This window comes from Panthera pardus, unplaced genomic scaffold (genome assembly GCF_024362965.1).
Source record: "Panthera pardus isolate Hobbes unplaced genomic scaffold, ASM2436296v1 HiC_scaffold_2, whole genome shotgun sequence".
Lineage (NCBI taxonomy): Eukaryota > Metazoa > Chordata > Mammalia > Carnivora > Felidae > Panthera > Panthera pardus.
In genome coordinates, this window is record NW_026526765.1 from 8,385,067 (window position 1) to 8,408,437 (window position 23,371).

The following is a 23,371-nucleotide window of genomic DNA, read 5'->3' on the forward strand; positions in this document are numbered from 1 at the left end:
CTGAACTTTGCTGTTGTGGCCAAAAAATAGTGGCTTAAACACTCGAGTGTTTGTTTTTCTCTAAGCGAAGTCTAGAGGCAGGTTGGGGCTGGCATGGTGGTTCCATTGTCATAGGGATCCAGGCTCTTTCTGTCTTTCTGCTCCGTCACCCTTGGCAACAGCGTCCGTTCCCTTGGTTGCCTCATAATCCAAAGTGGCTGCTGGAGCACAAGCCATCATACCTGTTTTCCACATAGGAGAAAGAGGTGAGGGGCAACAACACGCAAATCTTCTGGATGATCCAACTCCCTTAAGACACCCCCCACTTGTATCACATTCACCAGAACTCTGTCCTGCGCCACGTGTAACTGTCAGGTTGCAAAACGGAGCTATTAGAAATGGGCTCGTTGCCCGTACGTCTATAATGGGCTCCATTCCCAGGAAGAGGGGGGAAAGGGCCCTGGGGAGAAGCTGGCATCCTCGCAGCAAAGCGGAAAGCTCAGTGCTTTTCTTTGTATTTCCGCTCTCGGTCAACTCCCAAGGGGCAAGCAGGGGGTGGCCCCATCCTCTTGTCCATCTGATTTTGGGGGACGCTCACCACTGTAGACCAGCTCTCCCCATCGGCTCTCCTTTCGAGCTCCCTGCCCCAGCCCCACTGGAGATGAGGACCCGCAGCATGTCCATAGGGGGTCCCATTGACCTCTGGAGGAGACGGGGTCTTGAACTTGGAAGCTGGACTTTAGTCTTTCACGATTTCCTCCCTTTCGTTCTCCGGCTCAGGAGGAATGGGGTCCAAATTTCTCCTAGGTTTACCCATCCTGGGAGCAGGACCCAGCACCTGTCGGGCTCCGATCCAGATGTTTGGCAACCAGAGGACCTCACTGTTGTTCCTCCCACTACTGATGCCTACCACCCCTGGGATGGCTTCTGTGCATTGGCAGAGCAACGTCTGCCCTCTTCTGTGGGGAGACAGAGGAGCCTGGCGACGGTCGGGGTTGTCAGAGGGTAGGGGATGGATGCAATGTGGAAACGGCAGTGGAGCGTTCTGCTCTTCAAAGATCGGTGACGAAGGGGCGCCCAGGTGGCTCGGTCGGCTAAGCGTCCGACTTCAGCTCCGGTCACGATCTCATGGTTTATGGGTTCGAGCCCCCTTGCGGGCTCTGCGCTGACAGCTCAGAGCCTGGAGCCTGCTTTGGATTCTGTGTCCCCGCCCCCCTCTCTGTCCCTCCCCCGCTGACGCTCTGTCTCTTTCTTTCTCAAGAATAAATAAACGTTAAAAAAAAATTAAAGACGGGTGGTGAACAGCCTAGAGCTTGGTGTCAGATCAATGTCACTTTGCCAGCTTCTAGCTGTGTGAGCGAAGCAGGTTATCTACCGCCCCGTGCTTATGGAATATCAACACTGACAGCGTCTACCAGGTAAGGTTGCCATGAGTCCCTGGCACATGGCAAGTGCTCAGTAGATGCGAGGAGGAAGGTGATGGTGAAGATAACGGTGGTGGAGGTAGTGGTGGGAAACAGGTCTCCTTGGATGCCTTTGTGATTCCTGAAACACAGTGTAACTCTGGTTAAGTCTCTAGAGTTGAGACAAAGCACAAGTAATAAGTGCTCTGTTATCATTTTCTCATTCCGTTCAGATTACCTAATTGTCCTTGAGGAAAATACTTGTTTATCAGACTGATGCTCGTTCTCTTTCTTAGACATTGTGATGGTTTCTGCCTCCGAGGTAATAATCTTCTGGTTGTGGTGGTGTTTCCTAGGATGACTTTTGGGGGGGATCCTTTTAAGATGCTAAGGGGCTCTATGAGGATAGTTCAAGAACCTATTAAGTTGACAAAAATTTGTTTTAAGGCAGGAAAAAAGCTTCAGCTGTGAAACCCACACAATAAGTACGTGAAGGGCTTCATTAGTTATCTTAACCCACTTAGCATCCTCCCGGGGCCGTTAGAGGTATATGACGTGACGTTATATGTCGTCTGAGGGGGGTTCCTGATTATGCTTTAAGGAAATCTGACTTAGGATTACTCCAGACATGGTTTCCTAGGTCCGTTGGTTTGTTTGGGTTGTGATTTTTGTTCACAGGTCCTTTCTACTACAAAATCTGCCCAATCTACACGAGTCTGAGAGCTGGTGCTGGCCAGGATGTGGGTTTCTCGCATGGGTCCTACGGGCAAGGATGGGTGTTCACCCACCGTGCTCTGCTTTCCAGGTTGCAGGTGCAGAAGATCCAGGGACCACAAACCCTTGGGCTGCCTTTCTGGCTCTGGCCTGACACCAACTCTGATGTTGGGTAATTCTAGGGACTGGAATTAGGATGAGTCTTAACGTAACCGAAAAAGCTGCTCATTTGTGCCGAATGACTTCCGAGTCATTCTGAGACATTCCGAGTGCCGAAGCACTCACACAGGGCTTCCCCGGTTAGTGATGTCACCCTGGCAGATAGGGTTTCTAGAAGTGACTGAACCTGATCAACTGATGTACAGAGGCTGAGGCATCATTGGCACCGAAGGTGGAGACTTTTGTGGTCAAGCACGTGACTTTTGCAAATGCCTGTTCCATCTGGCGCCCTGAAACGTGTTTTCCAGCCACCTTGTGATGTCATCCAGCTGTGCATGTCGCGGCTTAAGAGTAGAACCGACTCACTGGACATCCTCACATCTGAGGGGTAGAAAGGATGTCAGCATCGCACGCATGGAGTTGTGGGTCAGAAGCGGCCGCCTCCCCACGAGGTCACAGCTGGTCTTAGTCCTTCCGTGACAGAGACAAGGGCTTGTGGAGGGTTGCTGGTGGGTGTGGAGGGTGGGGACTCTGCCAGGAGACAGGGACGTAAGGTGTGGCCGAAGTCCCAGCTGAAGGAGAGCTTCGCTTACACAGCTTTCCCTTCCCTCCACATCATGCTCCGAGGCTGGCTCCATAGACAGATGCCGTCTCCAAGTTCACCCTTCACCCCTCTGCCGTGTGTATGAACTCCGAGGCTCATCAGCTTGAGCCGTACGTGGTCCATTTTGGAAAATAGGCTGCAGTCATTTGGAAAGAAGTTTCTAGACCTTCTTATGAGAATCTTTAAGTAGCTGAGCCAAAAGCCTGTGTGTCTGTCCTGCCTGTTCTAGGTGAGTGTGCCGAGGGAGCCACAGGGGACATTAATCTCTGCTGTCCTTTGTATCGGTGACTGAGAAAACAGCCGTCATGCTGTGCGCGCTCCCTGAAGGAAAGGGCTTGCTTTATCTAAAATTTTCCATTGCATCCAGGAGCGGATCTGAATCAGGGTGGTTTGCTATTTTCTGCTCCAGGGACGGAAAAGCACACAGAAGCTCCAGCTACTTTAGCTGCCTGTACCAAGCATGCCCTTGTCACTGAAACACATATATTTTTTTTTTCAAGAGTCCAGGATGAGGGAAATTTGCCTTTAATTATGTAATTTCATTGTGAGAAGTCATGGACTTCTAGAACAGGACCATTGAGGTTTCTCAACCTTGGTATTGTTGACATTTTGGTCTGGATGATTCTTTGTGGTCGGGGCTGCCCTGTGCATTGTAGGAGTTTGGGTTGCACCCCCCGCCTCCACTCGCTGGATGCCACCCCTAGTGCCCCTCTCTTCCTCCCCAGTCCCCGGCTGGGACATTGCCGAAGGTTCTCTGGGGGTAAGATGCCCCCCACCCCCGAGTGAGGACCACAGCCCTAGAGATAATGAAGACTTCGTTAGTATCCAAGTACATCCTGTGTTCTCACTACATAGAGTCAGGATGGTTCGTTTTTGTCTGTCCTCTTGGCTGGGCCACGGGGCCTAGATATTTGGTCGAACGTTATTTTGGATGTTTCTGTGAGGTTTTGGTTGAGATTCACGTTGAAATCGGTGGACTTTGAGGGAAGCAGAGTGTCCTCCACAATGTGGGTGGGCCTCATCCAGTCGTGGGAAGGCCTGCGAACAATGAAAGACTGGCGTCCCTCCGCAAGAAGGAATTCTGCCAGCAAATGGCCTTTGAACTTGAACTGCACTGGCTCTTCTCTGGGTCTCGCACCTGCTGGCCTACCCCGCAGATTTTGGACTTGCCGGCCTCCGTAATCATGTGAGCCAATTCCTTAAAACAAATCTCTTTATCTATTTCTCTGGCTGGCTATTCTATGTATCTATGTATCTATCTATCTATCATCTATCTATCAATCTATCATCTATCATCTCTATCTATGTATGTATCTATTACCTATCATATATCATCTACTATCTATCATCTATTATCTATCATCTATCTATCATCTATTACCTATCATCTTCTATCTATCTATCTATCATCTATCTATTACCTATCATATATCTATCATCTACTATCTATCTATCTATCTATCTTCTGTTTATATATCTATGTATCTATTACCTATCATCTATCATCTACTATCTACCTACTATTTATCATCTATCTATCTATCATCTTCTATCTATCTATCTATCTATCATCTATCTATTACCTATCATCTATCTATCTATCTATCTATCTATCAATCTATCATCTATCTATTACCTATCATATATCTATCATCTACTATCTATCTATCTATCTTCTGTCTATATATCTATGTATCTATTACCTATCATCTATCATCTACTATCTATCTACTATCTATCTATCATCTATCATCTTCTATCTATGTATCTATCTATGTATCTATCTATCATCTATCTATCTATTACCTATCATCTATCTATCATCTATCTATCTATCATCTATCTATCTATCTATCTATCTATCTTCTATCTATGTATCTATTACCTATTATCTATCATCTACTATCTATCTATCATCTATTATCTATTTTTCATCTATCATCTATCTATTACCTATCATATATCTATTATCTATCTATCTATCTATCTATCTATCTATCTATCTTCTATCTATGTATCTATTACCTATCATCTATCATCTACTATCTATCTACTATCTATCATTTATCATCTTCTATCTATCTATCTATTACCTATCATCTTCTATCTATCTATCTATCTATCATCTATCTATCAATCTATCATCTATCTATCTATTACCTATCATATATCTATCATCTGCTATCTATCTATCTATCTATCTATCTTCTGTCTATATATCTATGTATCTATTACCTATCATCTATCATCTACTATCTATCTACTATCTATCTATCATCTATCTATCTATCTATCATCTATCATCTTCTATCTATGTATCTATCTATGTATCTATCTATCTATCATCTATCTATTACCTATCATCTGTCTATCATCTATGTATCTATCTATCATCTATCTATCTATCTATCTATCATCTTCTACCTATCCATCTATCATCTATATCTATGGTCAGCTACCATCGTCTCCTGTTCTGTTTCTTTGGAGAATTCTAGCTAATACAACTATTGAGGAAATTTCAAGTCCTCGGAGTTTCACAGCTCTCCACCACCACCCACTCACCCCCTCTCGACTTCAGGAGCATATGGCCGTAGACGCCTCCTGGGATGGTTATGAAATGCCTGGGATTTTTTGGTTTGGTTTTGCTTTTGTTCTGTATACTGCAGAGGCCAGCAGGATACAAAGTCTTGGGGGGAAAAAAAAGTTTACTTTGGGGTTTGTAGAAAGAAGCATGTAACCAGCATGGCAGCTGTGACGTTCGAAAAAGCTGGAGAACAGCAGAAGGGCACCGCCGGCCGCTGAGGCAGGAGGCAGATGTTTTCGAACTAATTCATTAATTAAAAACCTGCTGGGTCTGGTGATCTCTTTCGTCCCCTTCCAGGTCCTCCCTCCAGCCCTGCCCTTTCTTGGGGTGCCTGAAGGCGGTATCTGCCCGGGCCGGGCAGCGCCCTCCACTTTGCCGGTGGTCGTTCCACTGTCTCCAGTGGTTTCCGCTGTTTCCGGCTGCTTTTGTTCCCGCCACGGGCCTGCCGCACCCTGAAGCTTGGCTCCCAGTGCGCGCTGGCTCCCTGCGCCCGTGCCTGGCTTGTGAAAGAACCCGGATCAAGGATGGGGAGAGTGTTGTTCGGGTTTGGGCATGTGCTCGTGCACCCCTGAGTCGACATTGGGGGGTCATAGAGCATGGGGTTCTCGAGAGGCCTACAGCAGGGCCCCACCGCCTTCGCCCTGTTTCTTCGGCCTCTTAGTGGTGTTTGCTTTAACCGGGCAGAGTCTCATGGTGTCTCTAGTCTTGCGTCCTAAATAACAGCCATCGTGATAGTGATGATAAGTTAAGATCGACTGAGTGCTCACCCCTGTCACACGCACACAGCCTCATCTGGGAAGTTCAGGAAGGTTTCCTTTGGCAGTGATAAAGCCGAGGCCCAGAGAAGAAAAGTGAACTGCTCAGGTACGGAGTGGAGAGTGGCACATGACCTCAGAGGGCCCACACTTGCTCTGGGCTCCGATGACGGCCGGCACAGCTCCATCAGGGGCGGACCGTGGTTTGAAGAGTGGAGTCGAGGCGGGCCCCCGAGTGGATGGGCATTGGTGCCACCGGCATGCACCTGAGGATGGAACAGGGTGTAATATGGCCCCTGTCTTCCTCCCTGGACCCAGAGAGGGACTGGCACAGGAGGGGATGTGTTGAGAGTGGGGAGCTGATCTCCCCAGACCAGGCCAGGGCCTCGCAGGTGATCCAGAAGGGCCCAGAGATGGGGTGGGGGGCGGGCGGGGTCTGCTTCTCTACACCAGGGGAGAGCGCAGGACTCTGGCTCCGTGGGTGCCCCCCATAACCTCTTGTGTCTTGAATCAACCCAATAACACTTGTGAAAGTCACAGGGGGATTTCTTGCTGAAACCAGGCAAGGGGCTGAGCTTTGTACTAGGGAGACATGAGCCCAAACAGAGCACCGTGCACAGCAGGCAGGAGCTAGGGGCCAATGCAAGCTTCCTTGACCTCTGGGTCACATCTGTCCTAGGGGGTCCTCAGGGTCCTAAGGCTCTACCCCTCCCTGCTGTGCTGATCATTAACCGAGCCTCTCTGGCCTCCTCTCTAATCCCAGACACCGCCTGGATTGGCACTGATCCGGCCCTCCTTTTCTGCAGTCTTCTGTCCCTGCTATCCAAAACCTCCACGCCCTGCCAGCACCGTCTGCCCATGTTGGGGGCTCTGTTCTTTTGAAACTGGTATTAACCAGCTATCTAACGAAACTGGTATCTAATATGACCATAGATGTACCAGTATCAATGATTTTTTCGTATTCTTGCAAAATTGCAAAACCCCTTTCTCTGCATACACAGCTTGCCTCTCTCTGCCTGCCTGGCACCTTGGGCTCACATCTCCATTGTGTCCCCAGCAGCCCGTGCCCACTGTCTTCATCCCCAGGCCCCACTGTCACCCCCACCCTGGCACCACCACATGCCTCGGCCCCTCCTTGTCGAAGCCCTGCTCAGCAGCTCTGCGCGGAGGCCCCACACGGTCTGCCGCTCCCCTCACCTCTTCTCCAGGATGGCACCTGCCCCACCATGCAGTCCAGGCCCCTGACGGCCGCACGGTCCCCTCCTCGTGCCCTCGGCATCCAGCCACGCCTGTGGTCCTGTCTTGGCAGCTCCCTTTCTGCGTGGGATTTCTGTTCCTCGGTCCGGCGAGCACCGCAGAGTGGGGGGCCCGATGCTGAGGAGGCCGTGGCCCTGGGGTCAGAAGGATCTGGAGTCCAGGCTCAGCTCTGCCACTTGTTAACACGGACTTAAAAAAAAGTCATTATCGAGATACACTTCCCACGCCAACAATCTGTCCATTGAAAAAAGTGCACAATTCGAGGGGCGCCCGGGTGGCTTAGTTGGTTAAGCGTCCAACTCTTGGTTTTGGCTCATCAAACCAAGGTCGTGATCTCACAGTTTCGTGGGTTTGAGCCCCGCGTCGGGCTCTTTGCTGACAATGTGGAGCCTGTTGGGGATTTTCTGTTTCCCTCTCTCTCTGCCCCTCCCCCGCTCACGCTGTCTCTGTCTCTCTCAAAATAAGTAAATAGGCTTAAAGTAAAGCGCACAATTCTGGTTTGGCATATTCACAGACGTGTGCAAGCATCTTCTCAGTTGACTTTTGAGTATTTTCATCGCCTCAGGAAGAAACCCTGTTCCCTTTGGCTCTCACCCACCTCCCTGTCCTCCCTGCCCCCACCAGCCCAAGAGCCATTGTCTCTAGATATTCTCTAGTCTGGGCCTTTCCTATGAACGGAACCCCATAATACATGGTCTTCTGTGCCTGGCATCTTTCACTGAGCATAACGTTTTTCTTTTCATTTTTTAAAGTTTATTTTTTGAGAGAGAGAGAAAGAGACAGAGAGAGAGAGAGAAAGCACAGGCAGGGGAAGGGCAGAGGGGAACAGAAGATCCAAAGATCCAAAGTGGGTTCTGTGCTGACAGCAGGGAGCACGATGTGGGGCTCGAACTCACGAACCGTGAGACCGTGACCTGAGCCGAAGTTGGATGCTGAACTGACTGAGCCACCCGGGCGCCCCTGGTTTTCAAGGTTCGTCTGCCTTTAACCTTTTTATGACCAAATATTCCGTTGTACAGGTATACTACGTTTTGTTTATCTTCAGTCGATGGACATCGAGGTTGTTTGCACCTTTTGACTATTAAGAACAATGCCACTAGGGGCGCCTGGGGGGCTCAGTCAGTTAAGCGTCCAACTTCGGCTCAGGTCACGATCTCACGGTTCGTGAGTTCAAGCCCCACGTGGGGCTCTGTGCTGACAGCTTGGAGTCTGCTTGGGATTCTCTCTCTTTCTCAAAAATAAACATTAAAAGAAAAGAATCATGCCGCTAATGAGTGTTTGTGTACACACATTTGTGTGGACGTATGTTCCCATTTCTCTCCGTGGCTGCAACCATTTCACATTCCCGATAGCGCTGCACGAGGGTTCTGATTTCTCCACATCCTTGCCAACACCTGCTGTCCTTTGACTTTGTTGATTTTAGCCTTCCTAGTGGGTGCGAGGTGGTCCCTCACTGTGATTTTGATTTGCGTTTCCCTGGTGACCGATGATCCCCAGCATCTTTTCATGTGCTTGGTGGCCATTTGTATATTTCCCTTCGACAAATGTTTGCTGACAGTGGCTTTTGCCACTGGGCACTGGGCTTCAGTCTTCCTGTCTGTGAAATGGGACAGCCACCACCGATGGAAAACTCTTATAGGGAAGAAGATGTGGGATCTGGAAGCATGTGGCTCTGGACTGAGGACATGGGCAGAGACAGCTGCAGCCTCACAAGCCGGGACCAGGGGACAGATAGCCTCCTGCGGCTGGAGGCACCAACCACACCCACGCCTCTCCCCTGCCACCTGCAGACGGGCTTTGACTGCTCCCTGGCTAGTAATCTGCAGCAGGTAAAGCATTCTTACAGCTAAGTTTATTCAAAAAAGCGATTTACAAAATAGTCAAACAGTGTGAGCCGGGAGGGAGGTTTCTTGGCTTTTCAGCACATGGTTGATGCTCTGGGTTGAACTGTGATTCCCCAAAAGCTATTTTCAAGTCCTACCCCCCAGCATCTGTGAACACGGCCTTATTTGGAAATAGGGTCTTGCAGATCAAATTCCTTTCCATGAGGTCATACTGATTAGGGGGAACCATTCAGTGGTTCAAGTGTCTAAGGACATTGTTCAATGATGGTGTCCTCAGAAGAAGGAAATGTGGACACAGATGCACACAGAAAAGGTGACCATGTGATGACGGGGACAGAGATTGGATTTATGCTGAACCAGCAACGCACGCCAAGGAATGCCAGCAGCCATCAGAAAGGGAAAGAGCATCACCCAGGGCCTTCCCAGGGAGCAAGGCTGGGCTGACATCTCGATTTCAAGCTTCTAGACTCCAGAACCATGGAATAATAGATTTCCATCGCTTCAAGCCAGCCAGTTTGTGGTACTTTGTTAGGCAATGATGTGGGGAAAATGTAGGTCACAATGATGTTAATAATAAAGGCCTTGGGACAATTCTGTTCCATGTTGGTTGTGTGTTTTGCATTTCTGTCCACCAGCGTTTTACAGAGCCCGACTCCCTGCCCGGTGACGCTAAATACGTGAGACCCTCATTTTGTTCCCAGCCTCTTAAGACGAATGTGCTAATGCAAACAGCAGCTCCAGAGGAGACACGAGGGCTAAGGAAAGGCCAGGCTGGTTGGGAGATGCCAACTCTGGCCTGTCAGATGCCTGACACTCAGGTCCTCACCTGAGGGAGGAGGAGGCCCCGGGTGGGGAAACTTCAGGGGACCCTCCCAGTTCAATCCCAGGGTCTAACAGTTGTGCTCTCCTCCTCCGCACAGGGTTCCCGGAGACCTTTGGAGAAAGGTGAATGTCTTTTTCACCAAAAGCTGCTCACAGCCACCCCTGGGCTTACTACTAATTCCTTCTTAAGTCTGTCCCGAAGGGCCTCCCTAGCATAGGGCCAGCTGCTGGGCTCAAGTAATATGTTTTAATCAGCTGCATTAAGCTTTCCCATTTTCAGACATTCTAAAGTAGCTGATGAGACTCAAGGTGTCAGCTGTCCAGAGGTTCGACTTTGTGTCTGGGCAACAATCTGTGAAAGTATCCATAATGTGGGCATGTGCCTGATTCTAGTGAAAGCGTCGGGGAGCCCCTGTAAAATGTAAAAGAAAAAAAAATCTCTGAAATATAAGAAAAAACAAACCATGAGAAGAAATGCGGGACTTTTATTGCAATCGTTAATAATCTTGAGGTTAACAATTGAACTCATTGAGGAAAATATTTTGCGTTTAATGATTTAGAGCCCAGGGCTACATGCCAGAAGTAGCTAAAAGTACACGAGAAAAAAATGCACCTTGGGAAACAGCCCGGCACCCGGGGCCGCAAAACTAAAAAGTATCAAGGAAAAGGATGCGTCTTAATTTCTGTAGCAGACGGTACAATGGTCCGCCCAGGCCTGACCCAGCCCTGGGAGGTGGCTGCTTACTGTGCTCTGCGACATATGTCCCCCACCAGCCAGCTCCCCCTCCCAACGCCCTCCCCCCCCTAGTCTGCAGCCCTGCAAGCCCCATGATACCAACATCTCCGCGGCTAAGAAATACTAGATGTGATGACAGGGCACCTTGAGGGTTATTCGCTGGCCCTCAGCAAATCAGCGAGCAGAGAAAGCAAACCTGCCTTTAGAAGGTGAAGCAGCGCTGGGCTCCCCCCTCGGGGAAGGGCGAGGGGCGGGTCTGATGAGGTCTGATGAGGTCACGGTGCCCAGCTGGCAGGTGCGGCTTTGGTAAGGACATCGGGCGGCGGGCGGCGCTGGCCTCCGGCAAACACGGCCGTCGGCGGTGGCCGGTCAGGGCCCGGATGGCACAGCATCCGAGTGGACCGGCCCTTTGGCTTTTCGGAACAATAAAGCACTCGACCGCCGTGAGCCCAAGAGCCGTCCAGGGCCGCTCCGGGCAGGAAGGACGCGCTGCAAGAGTAGGACCGTCCGGCTCGCGCAGGTGAACGGGCCCGGCAAACCGCACGCGGGCAGAAGAAACTCAGGGCAGTGGGATTGACGGGTGTTTTCTAGCTCACGTGGAACACGGTGTTTCTACCTTCTTCTAGGCAGAGTTTCATCTGCTCTTTCCACAACGCTCTTGCTTTGGTGTTCCAGAACCAGCTTTATGTCTACTCCTCCCCCGGTCGGTGGTCACTTCTAGAACTCAAAAGCGGCTCTAGAGGGGATTACGAGAAATGCAGGTTTGCCTGATTGCCCCGCTGGAGGCGGTCTGGATCGGGGCCGTGCCGGGTTTGGGACGCACACGGAGATCTCATTCTGGAGCTGTTCCCTTTGCACAGACTGTCTACGATCTCCTTCTCCAGAAGGTGGCTCCTGGGATTCAAAAGCCATTTCAAAGACGGAAGCTTCTCTTTGGCTTTTCCCAGGAGTACCTGGTGTCCCCCTACAGCGACCCCCTGTCACACGGGAAGGAGAATTCAGTAACGCTGGTGCCACTCTCAAAAGCCTGCCTTGCCCTGCCTTTCTGAAACGCGCCCCTGTGATTCTGAAATGCGTCCCCTAGGTGTTAAGACGCGTTGTCCTGTTACTAAAAAGCATGAAATGGTCCACTTTCCCTCCAGCCTTAATCTCGTCCTCCCAAATCTGCGCCCTCGACGACCGCTGACGTACAAGTAAAGCTGGGCTTTGAACACTTCACTTAGGTCTCGGCAAGTTCTGCTAAAGGCACGTACAGGGGCACGCTGACCCTCAAACGACATCAACCAGGACTCCCTGCAAATGAGGTTTGGGGTCAGATCCTTTCTAGTGTCAGACACGGAAATTTAAGGCAAAGGACGGGGGCGCTTCACTTTGTCTTAGATTTCCCAGGGGAGCAGCGGGTTGAAGAAAACGCCAATTGTCTCTGCCGGGGAAATACCAAAGGTCGGGATATCGAGGCACTGCTGGTGGGGGCGCTGGGGCCTCGCCGTTCACTTGCGAGGCTGCTGGATGTGCTGGGTTCTCGGGGAGGGGTGCTTGTCCATGGAGGCGTGGGGCTTCTGGTGAGCCACCTGGGCGGCCGCCGGCGGGAAGTCTTTGTCGCCCTGTCGGGAGACAGAATGCACCAGCTCACCAACACCGAACAGCGGGGTAACGCAAGACCAAAGCCCCCGACCCCACGTCCTCTGGCTTCCCCGTAGGGTGGGCAGTGGGCTGGGGAGCCTGCTGGCAGGTAGAAGGCTGTCTCCTGGGACCGTGGGGGTCCTGAAGCTGTCTGGGGTGCTGAGGGGGGCACCCAGAGGGTGACAATGCTGTCTGCCCCCCTTGCCATGAGCTCAGGTCTCCATACGAGTCGCTCAGGACTAAGCCGGTATTGGGTGGCTTTCTTCTGCGAGAACTGTGACCTCTACATCCAGGGACAAAACAGAACCAAATCCAGTGTCCTAATTCTGATCTGCTGCCATGGCCGAGTCAGGGCACTTGTTGGGAAGGAGACACAGCCAGGGCAGGGCTGAAAGCCGTGAGATGAAGCCAGATCCAACCTGCTGAGTCTCACAGAAGGCACCCGGCTGTTTGTCGGGGAGGAAATGCCTTCTTGAGACAACAGTGCATGTGTGATGGTGGCTGGGGCCCAGACCACGGCAAGCAGGCTGGAGCCCTGATGTGCAGGGGCTGAGCTGTCACCATGGGTGACTCTGGCCTTGTGTCAGCATTTAATTTTCTTTTGTGTATTTGAGGAGCCACCTGTGTGTCCCCCGGGGTCCTGGGGCTCCGTGGTGAGCTGTGCCCAGCAAGAGCATTTTCTTAAGTCCTCACGTGCTAAGGGCTTGGATGTGCTGTGAGCCACAGGGCTATGGTTGGCACTGCTGTGCCCTCCCTCAAAGGAGAGTGTGCTGCTGGGTCATTAAAGGAAAATGTTGGGGGGCACTTGGGTGGCTCAGTCGGTTAAGCACCCGACTTCGGCCCAGGTCTCCATCTCGCGGTTCGGGGGTTCGAGCCCCGTGTCGGGCTCTGTGCTGACGGCCCAGAGCCTGCAGCCTGCTTCGGATTCTGTCTCTGTCTCTCTCTGCCCCTCCACTGCTCACACACACTCTCTCTCTTTCTCAAAAAATAAACATTAAAACAAATTTTTTTTTTAAGTTGGGTTTCACCAGAAGTGGGGCTCTTGAAAAGTAAAGGGTGCAGCAAAACCACCCGTGAGTTTAGTCTGGGGGCGGCCGACATTTGTGGTAACGGGCCAGACAGTAAATATTTCGGGCTTCGTGGCTCAGCTGCCACTGTAGCAGGAAAGCAGTGTGGACACGCATGAATGGGTGTGGCCGCGTGCGGCTAAAACCGCATCCACGGACACCGGGCTGTGAATTTCATGTCATTTTCATGTGTCACAACAGCTAACTCTTATTTCGATTCTTATTAAGTCTTGTTTCGCTGGGGAGCAGCCGACCCTGGTTGAGTTGAAAGAGAAGGGGGAGCACGAGGAAGGCGGGGGGCAGGCAGCTCCGGCTCCTCTGTGTGAGCCCTGCTGGCAGTGCTCGCCACACAGTGCTCGCCGTGGAAGCGCTCCACGGACATGACACAGCCTCTGGACCAGGGGCCTCTGGGCCCCGACAGATGAACGAATGGGGTCTAACAAAGACAGGAGGAGTCCCACAGCGCACCGAGGGCTTGGCGGAAAGGCTCTTACCCGGGCGATCACACCGGAGATGAACACGGTCGGTTTGGGCGGGCTGCAAGACAAGAAGGGAAAAGGCGATTTCAGGGAACAGCTCACAGAAGTGGAGGGAGGCAGGCAGCGCGAACTGGAGGAGGTGGGTTTGGGGGAGTGTAACAGACGGTGACCCGGGAGGAGGGAGGAAGGGGCAGCCGACCTCCTCTAGTATCGCATCCCACCCCCCGCTGGCCATTGGGGTCCTTCTCCTGAGGCTGAGTTCGGGCAGGAGCGGGAGACCAGCAGGCAGCAGGTGAGTCCTGTGCTTTCTTTTGTTGTCGTTCGGGGGGCTGTCCCCAAATTGAGGCTGGGGCAAGCCCAGGTGTTTCTGTTTCAAGAGACGATGGACACAGGTGCTTCCCAAGGCAGGGAAGAAACAGGGTCGCCCTGGGCTGAACTCGGAGACCCCCACTAAGGAGGCATTCTTCCGGGGCCCTCGCAAGGTCCGCGGCTTCTTTCTGGCAGCTTCTAACGGGTGAGATCCCAGAGCCGATGCAAAAGCTCCTGGCCCCTAGGAGACCCAAGTATTAAAAATGCAGGGTCCTTGAGAAGCTATTGTCATTTCTTAACATCTCAAGTCATATTGAACCCGCCCACCTGTCAGCAAGACTGGGGAGGTGGGGGACAGGACCAAAGCAGTAACTGTGCATTGCGGAAACGCAGACAAGTTCAAACGTGCTGAAGTCAGTTGTCATTCTACCAAGTGGAAATGATCGCAGTTAATAGATGGATATCCATCCTGTCTTTCTTTCTGTGGACAGACACACTTGTTTTCATATTAAACTTCCTACGAAAGAGTCAGGTTGTTTTCTGTATTTGGGATACGCCGAGCACACTTTCACGTTAGCATACACTCTCCTGTGCATTTTCAAAAGTGGCTGCACGTCATTTAAAAACATGAGAACACAGTTCCAGGGAGTATACAGCTGCGCGCCCCCTGAATGCCTCCACCAGAGGTGAGGGGACCGGGGAGCAGGAGGTGAATACAACGCCAGCCTGGCAGGGAGAGGGTAACTAACGGGGGGTGCGGGCGGCTCCGGTGGGTGGACAGCCTTGCTGGGCAGACAGAGGGGGGTCCATCCCGTGAGCTGCCCAGCTCGCCTCCCACCTGCTCTGCCGGGCATCCTGGGAAGGAAACCACTTGTCTTAGCTTTGTTTTGCCGCAGGCAAAAGTCCCAGTATTCGGTAAGTTCACTGTTTGTATCCCTAACAGTTGAGCTAAAATACCCCAAATTTCCCCAAGTGATTTCTGTCACTTCATGAGACTAAGAAACTTCAAGTCTTACTAAGCAGCACAGAAACGTCCCCTACGTGACTGGTTTTATTTCGCTTTTGTTGTGTGCTTAAATGGGTTGGATTTTTTTTTCTCTTTTATTACACATACGATTTGGCTACAGGATCAATAGCCAACCAGAGATGAATGAGTTCAACGCAAGTGTGAGTCCCCCATGTAGTGTATTTGGATTCTAACATTTCATAAATGTTTTAGAAAGGAATATGGTCCTGGCACCATAAAACTTTCTTACATTTTGAATGTTCCTTTAAAAATCTAGGAAGAGGGGCACCCGGGTGGCTCAGTCGTCGGCTCAGGTCATGATCTTGTGAGTTCGAGCCCCGAGTCGGCCTCTGTGCTGACAGCTCAGAGCCTGGAGCCTGCTTTGGGTGCTGTGTCTCCCTCTCTCTCTGCCCCTCCCCTGCTTGTGTTCTGTCTCTCTCTCGAAAATAAGATTAAATAAACCTTAAAAAAATTAAAAACAGATAAAAAATAAAAATCTGGGAAGAGCCTAAAGTAGGGACGGTTCCATTTCGTCAACTAATCACATGGCATCACCTTCCAGGGAGGCACCGCCATTGTTTTGTACCAAGAGTGTATGATTGCTTGAATCATCTCCACTTTTTTTGGTTTTGTAACCTCAGCCAAGGCTCTTAAAGGCAGTAGAGACAGCTCCCTCCCCTCAGCAAGAACTGGGTGAGAAAGTCACCCACAGAGAGTGAACCTAGTCAGAGTAAATACACAGTAGAGTGGCTTCCCTGGTCCAAAGTGAGCCCCAAAAGGTGGCTGAGGAAGCGTGAGCCATTATCTATATAGAACACGGATGCATGGGCGTCCGGCTGGCTCCGTCGGTGAAGTGTCCAATTTCAGCTCAGGTCATGACCTTGCAGTTTTTGCGTTCGAGCCCCACATCGGGCTCTCTGCTGGCAGTACAGAGCCTGCTTCAGATCCTCTGTCCCCGTCTCTCTGCCCCTCCCCTGCTCGTGCTCTCTCTCTCTCTCTCTCAAAAATAAGTATAAAAAAAAGCCCACATATGCTCTCTCTCTCTCTCTCCCTGTCTCTTTCTATACGTGTATGTATACATTCGTTATTGAAAAACGGACAAAAGCAGACAAGACAAAAAGTTAAAATCACGTGTAATTCTAACTGACTGTGTGTATAAAACACACAGATGCACATTTATGCCCAGAGCCAGACTATAAGGAAACTGCAGCCACATCAGCAGGTTACGCTCCTGGGGGAGTAGCACCTGGTTCTGGAGAAAGGAGGTGGCCCGTCGCAGGCAGAGTGCCAGCCTGCAGTGGGTCCCACGTCCTGAACCCCTGGAACGCCCGGCCCCCTCCGGACGGCAGTCCCTGCCCGTGGCTCCTGGGATCTGGTCATCGGTGCCCGCTCCCCTGTGTGCGTGGAGGAAGGGTCTCCAGACCCTAGGAGCCCCATCACGGGGTCCCCGCTTCCACCCGATGGCCCCCTGACCCTCCTCCGAAGTGCCCTTCAAAGTCTGGGTATTTCCATGCAAGTCGGTCCCTGTGAGTCTCCCACATTAAACACGAGGGTGGGTTCCAGTCCTTGCCTTGAGAACGTCTCGGGACATGTGTGTCAATGATGCTAAGAGGTCACTAATGGCCCTGGTCCAGCCCCAGCATCAGAAAATGCACATGGAGGGAGGGAGCGGCCGTGCCTGGAATCTTGACTCCCACAGGCTCCCCTCCAGGTGAGTCTCTCAAAGAGACCTCCCCTCACGACAGTAGAGCTTCCAGAGCGACTCTGGGGACTAACAGAGACCCCGAAATAAGAGTGCCCCCAGCCCGGCTCACTCCCTAGGGGGTGTGCAGGGGCTGTGGGCACAGAACCTGAGGATGGTGTGCAAAATGGCGCTCCCCTCGCCGACCCCCGTCTTCCGGAGGCACCTGCGCCTTGACGAGTCCTTACTTAAGCTGTTGGGCTTTAATGGCTTGTTGGATTCGGCTCATAAAGGGAAAGTGTGTCCGTGAAAAGCAAGCTGGACTCAGAGGAAAGAAATACGCTCTGAGAACAGTCCGGGCGATGGGTGGGAAGACAGCCGGGTGCTGGTGGCTCTGTATACCAGACTTTAAAAATTTTTTTTAATATTTATTTGCTTTTGAGAGACAGACAGATTGGAGTGGGGGAGGGGCAGACAGAGAGGGAGACACAGAATCCGAAGCAGGTTCCAGGCTCCGAGCTGTCTGCACAGAGCTGGATGTGGGGCTCGAACCCACGGACCATGAGACAACCACCTGAGCCAAAGCTGGACACCCAACCGACTGAGCCACCCAGGCGTCCTAAGCCACCCAGCTGTCTTAGGGCATGTATATTCTGTACAAAATGGCTCTTTAGGGTTGCAATGGAGGGAGGGGAGTTTCTGAAACATTCTGCTGAAATTCAGGAACCACCTCCTGGTTAGGGGTGAGAAAAGGGAACAGGTGACGGGCGCATATACCCCATGGCCCCTTTGGAAAGGAATCCGGAAACGGTGGGCAACCCAAGTTGCAGAAGTAAACATTAACATTCCATATTAATAGAAATATTAAAAGATAAGTAAATACTAAAAAATTCAAAACTCAAATATCCTCTTTTCCAGCCTTTGGTTTTTGGTGTTGTCTTAAGAAGTACATGGCACTGATCGTGCCTACGTGTATCACAGGCTTCTTGCCGGGCACACCGGCGGGCACGGGCCCACGGGGTTGCCGAGAGAGCTGTGCAGGGGTGAGGGGGTGTGGCCCAGGGAGCCACTGAGGCCACACCACCCCTACGTCTTGGCCACGGCAGGCCCCATTCCTTCGGCCAGGTGCGGGGCTTGTGACCCCCTGTTCAAAGGGACAGGAAGTCGCCCTCTGCGCACCCAGAGGGCCGATCTGGGTAGAGGAGCAGGGGCGCCAAGCTGGCTTCGGTCTGAGCAGACTCTGGGGCGCAGCCAAAACCAGGCATATTCCATCCAGTTAAGCCGGCTCGGAAGCGGCGGTGAAGACCTCAGACTTCATCCGGCTTCCCTGTGCTCCCGCGTCTCCATCTGTCGGTGCTGGTAAGAAATACAGCACCGGAGGCCACAAGGGGAAAAGCCCTGCAGATTTTTAGGTAGGTTTTTTCCATGTTTTTAATTTATTTTTGAGAGAGAGTGTGAGTGGAGGAGGGGCACAGAGAGCGGGACAGAGAATCATCCCAAGCAGGATCCGCACCGGCAGCACCGAGCCCGGTGCGGGGCTCGAACCCACCAACGGTGAGCTTTCAGGACCCGGGCCAAAATCAAGAGTCAGACGCTTAACCGACCGAGCCAGCCAGGCGCCCCTGCACTGTTTTAAGTTTTAACACATTCAAGAAATGTGCTGTACGTGCACACTCTTACCTAGCCTGCAGGGGAGCCCCGGGCCCGGGCTGGCTCTCGTCAGCGGCAGGTAAACGATGCTCCCGAAGACGGTGTGCACTCTCCCCTCCCCGCCCGGTCTGCTTTAAAATCCCAGTTAGCTCAGCAACTAATTTATTCACCGTTGTCGCCGCTGTAAATCGTACAGCTGTATAACTGAGTGGCAATACATTCACGATGTCACGCAGCCACCTCCACCGCCACCACCCGTTTGCAGGGCTCTCGGCATCCTTAGGAGACACTAGTAACCAGCAACCCTCAACCCCCTCCCCACCCCCTGCCCACCCTCCTCCCCCAACCCCCTCCCCAGTCTCCTCTCCCAACCCCCTCCTCCGGTCCCCTCCCCAGCCTCTTCCCCCAACCCCCTCTTCCAGCCCCGTCCCCACCTCCTCCCCAGCCCCCTCCCCAGCCTCCTCTCCCAGCCCCCTTCCTCATCCCCTGCAACTGCTGTTCTACTTTGTGTCCTAAGAACTCAAACTACTCTGGGCACCTCATATGAGTGGCATCACACAATATTTGTCCTTTTATGCCTGGCTTATTTCACTTAGCATAAGCTCACCCAGGTTGTAGCACATAGCAGAATTTCCTTTTTTTTTTTTTTTTAAAGTTTATATTTATTTTGAAAGAGAGAGGGAGCGTGGGAAGGGCAGAGAGAGAGAGAGAGAGGGAGGGAGAATCTCAAGCAGGCTCCACACCGTCAGCTCAGAGCCTGATGCAGGGCTTGAACTCACTAACCGTGAGATCATGACCTGAGCCGAAACCAAGAGTCAGATGCTTCACCACCGACCGAACCACCCAAGTGCCCCAGAACTGCTTTCGTTTTGAGGCTGAATTATATGCCATTATATGGGTAGGTCATGTTCTGTTTTTCCATTCACTGCTGATGGACGTTTGACTTGTTTCCACCTTTTCGGCTCTTGTGATTAATGATGCTATGAACACTGGTCTAATAGGATCTGTTGGAGTCCCCGCTTTCAAATCTTTCGTGTACATGCTCAGAAGCGGAACTTCTGGGTCATACGGTAACTCGTGGTCGGCTCTGAGGAACCGCCAAGCTGTTAGTCATGGACGTTCCACCGCTGAGGTTCTCCCCAGCAACGCACAAGGTTCCAGTTTCTGCACATCACCAATACTGGTTCTACTCTGGGGTTTTTTTGATAGTAGCCATCCTAATGTGTGAAAAGTGGTGTCTTGTTTAGACTTAGCAACTAATTTTTTTTTCAAACTTTCATTTAAATTCTAGTTGGTTAACATACAGTGCAATATTGGTTTCAGGAGCGGAAGCCAGTGACTCATCACTTACATACGACACCCAGTGCTCATCTCAGAAAGTGCCCTCCTTAATGTCCATCACCCATGTAGGCCATCCCCCCCCCACCTCCCCTCTCCCCGGCCGGCAACCCTCAGTTTGTTCTCTGCATTTAAGAATCTCTTGTGGTTTCCCTCTTTTTTCTTCCCTCTCCCATATGTTCGTCTGTTTTGTTTCTTAAATTCCACCTATGAACGACATCATAAGGTAATTTGTCTTTCTCTGATGTATTTCGCTTAGCATGATACACTCTAGTTCCATCTACGTGGTTGCAAATGGCAAGATTTCATTCTTTTTGACGGCCGAGTAGTATTCCCCCCCCCCACGTATACATATACGCACCACACCTTTATCATCCATCAGTCGATGGACACTGGGCTCTCTCCAGAGTTTGGATATTGTCCATAGTGCTGCTATAAATACTGGGGTGCACGTGCCCCTTCAAATCTGTATTTTAGACTTAGCAGACCAATGTAAGAATATGCTTTCCGGCAGCACAGAATACTACGTGTCCATGTGTATCGATCAGTCGTTCAAGGTCTTTATGACACAAAACGCCCCCCGGAAATCTTCTTCCCTTCTCTGATACTAAAAAGGCTATAATCACCTGTAAGGACATACGGCAGCTGCCTGTGACAAGATGACCGAAGGCTGACCTCTCCCATGCTACCCAACGGTGACATCTAGTTCCACGTGGCTCCTCTTCTGGCACAGACTGTGTTGCGGATTTTCATCAGGGTTGGCCAAAGGGCCCCCTGGCTCTTTGTCTTTTTCCACCTACAATTAATAGAATCTCAAAACTGGTAAACGATTGTTCGTTACATTTGTCTAGTAGAAACACTTTCTAAGCTCCTTGAGATGTGGTAGCGTAAACGAAAATTCACCAACGAGAAACCCCGGTAAGAGTCTGCTTACAAAGCTGTGTTCGCAAAAACACACATATTTTAAATTCCATTAGGGCTCCATGCACAGCATAACGTACATTTCCAAGATTCTATAAACTGTGATCGCGGCTTTGAGGATTTATTTAATCTGATGAGAATCATTCTGACAGATGTTGTTTTGAAGATGAACATTACTTTCTCTCAGGAAACAGAGACAGTGAAAAATATTGTTCCTGCCCTCCCCACATCCTCGGGCTTTTCCAGTTTTTAAAAACCACACTTATCTAAACTTAAAGGAATTGCAACCGAGGCGGAATTAGCAGGGATTAGCGCCCCAGAAACGGTTTCTTATGTATTGGCAGAAAACTCCAAAACTTCCTCACACCTGCCCTAAGCAGCTGCCAAATATGCACAGAGGTTTCCAAGGCTCACCTGTTCAGGACCACATCACAGTCTCGACAGGGTCCTCTGTCCTGAACTACAGATCTCATTATTTATTTCCTAAGTTTCCTTGATGAACAAGCTCCATGCTTCCTTGGCATCCCAGACAGGGGACGAGATGCCAGGAATGCGTGGTGGACGAGCGTCCCCGTGGAAGGCGGACGGCCCTCAGGACTGGGTTTTCTGGTCTCGTCTTTAAATAAAAGTCCCCAGGGGTGAGAAAACCATTCATGGTTTCAAAACTCTGCTAAAAATCTAAAACAGCAATTATTGAAATAAATGGCCACATATTTAATTTAACGCAACACATCCAAATGACAGTCCAACATGGGATCCACAGAAAAAGCGTCAAGATCACTTTACATTCTTTTTGTGTGTCTTAAGACCTCACGACCTAGACTGTCAGTACAGGCCTCGGGAGACGTGACGTTTTCTGTCCACTCTGCCAGGAGAGACTCAGCCGCCCTGGACATTAGGGCCGGGAAGGAGGCGACCTGATCCAGCTTTCCTCCCCGTGGACGGCCGCCCTGGCCCGCGCCCTCGCGTCTCTGCACACGTGAGCCTGTGTGCCCTCGGGGAGGCCTCTGCACCATCTGGGGCTCCATCCCACGACCAAGGCCTCTTCTGCGGGACAGGCCTTCGATGTTTGAGGAGGGCTTCCACAAGCCTCGGGGACACCCCCTTCCCAGGCTAAAGGACAGGACTGTAAATTCCTTCACTGTCTGGGGCCCTCCCCCACAACTTCCATTCCAGTGTGGTCTCTTGACCTTTGCCCTGAACCACACCGACACTCCAGATGCACCCCAGCAGCCCAGGCCTCTGCAGGATGCCTACCGGGTCCAGGAACGTTGATGCTCCTCTTCCTCAAAGCTACGGAGAGCAGCGCAGCCCGGGGAAATGATTCTGGGCTCCCTGGCAAGGACCAAAACGCTAAGCTTCCCAGGACTGCTATCGGTAGGCAACATGGTGGGCGTGATTTGTATCCACTGCTCTGCAGCAACCCTGCTTTCCTAGCTGCTTACATGGGGTCCTTCCTCCTCCTCCTCCCTTTAATTCCGGGGAGCATCTGTTCTAGGTTTCTGTGAACGGCTGGTGATGTTCTATGCCTACATGAGCGTTTGGTCTATGCCTCCCCAAGTGTGCTGGCAGAGATTAGGGTAGCTTGGTTGCTGTGTAGGAGCATTTTGGGATGGGGACACACACACACACACACACAGTGATCAGTAGGACTGGGAATCCAGTCAAGTCACCCATCCCACTGCAAGTAGTCAAAATCACGGCAAAGGCATTGCTGGAGAGTTCTATTTAACAGAATTATTTTCATGTTAGTGCTTTCGGTCTGGGTTCAAGGAAGGCCACTGTTATCCTCTGCAAGTATTTTCTCCTCTTCACGTAAATGCACTCTGAAAATATCAGAGGGAGATGTCTGTATACAGATGGGGTCATAAAAGCCTGTAGCGCGTTGTTTCTTAATTTTTCTAAGGGATGAGAATGATCTCAGATGATGATAGCTACTATTTATTGACCACTTACCACGGGCCAGGCACTGAGTTAAGTGCTTTACATAGAATTACTGTATCTAACCCCCTCAAACTTGTGAGGCAGGAACTACCATGTCCATTTTACAGATGAAGGAATGACAAATTAGAGAGGTTAAGTAATTTGTCTGAAGGCTGCATGGCCAAGGACCGTGATGACGCGTGACGGGTTTTGTGACAGAAAAGACTTGGTAGAAAGTGATCTGAAATGCTCAGGACTGAGGCCACCAGCCTCTCCTCCACCCACAGCTCCTGGTCCCAGAACAGGAGACAAGGATGGAAGGAAGACTGGCCGGGACGCTTGCAGGGGTCAGTGGTAACCCAGCACCATCCAGAAAAGGCTATATCAGGACCCAGGAGCGAGTCATCGTGTGATACTCCTTCCTGGTAAGAAAACAAGTGTGCGCCCAGAAGGGGATTTTCCCTAAAAATCTCCCGAACAGTCAGAGTTGTCTGGTGAGTCAGGGAGCAGTGCTTAC

The 23,371-nt window shown here is 51.1% G+C and overlaps 1 protein-coding gene and 1 long non-coding RNA gene across 2 annotated transcripts in view; one reads left to right on the forward strand and one right to left on the reverse strand.

Moving 5' to 3' along the window:
* Nucleotides 1-8,438: 8,438 nt before the first annotated feature.
* LOC128778237 (uncharacterized) lies at nucleotides 8,439-12,040 on the forward strand. Its single transcript, XR_008423661.1, has 2 exons — nucleotides 8,439-10,542; nucleotides 11,067-12,040. It is a non-coding gene; the product is annotated as an uncharacterized LOC128778237 (long non-coding RNA).
* Nucleotides 10,587-23,371, reverse strand: part of DAP (death associated protein) — a 60,595-nt gene continuing 47,810 nt past the window's right edge. The window contains exons 3-4 of the mRNA XM_019450783.2: nucleotides 14,042-14,084; nucleotides 10,587-12,461 (exon numbers count right to left, since the gene is read on the reverse strand). Coding sequence (XP_019306328.1) covers nucleotides 12,348-12,461; nucleotides 14,042-14,084 — 157 coding nt within the window. The 3' untranslated portion in view covers nucleotides 10,587-12,347. The remainder of the gene's footprint in view (nucleotides 12,462-14,041; nucleotides 14,085-23,371) is intronic.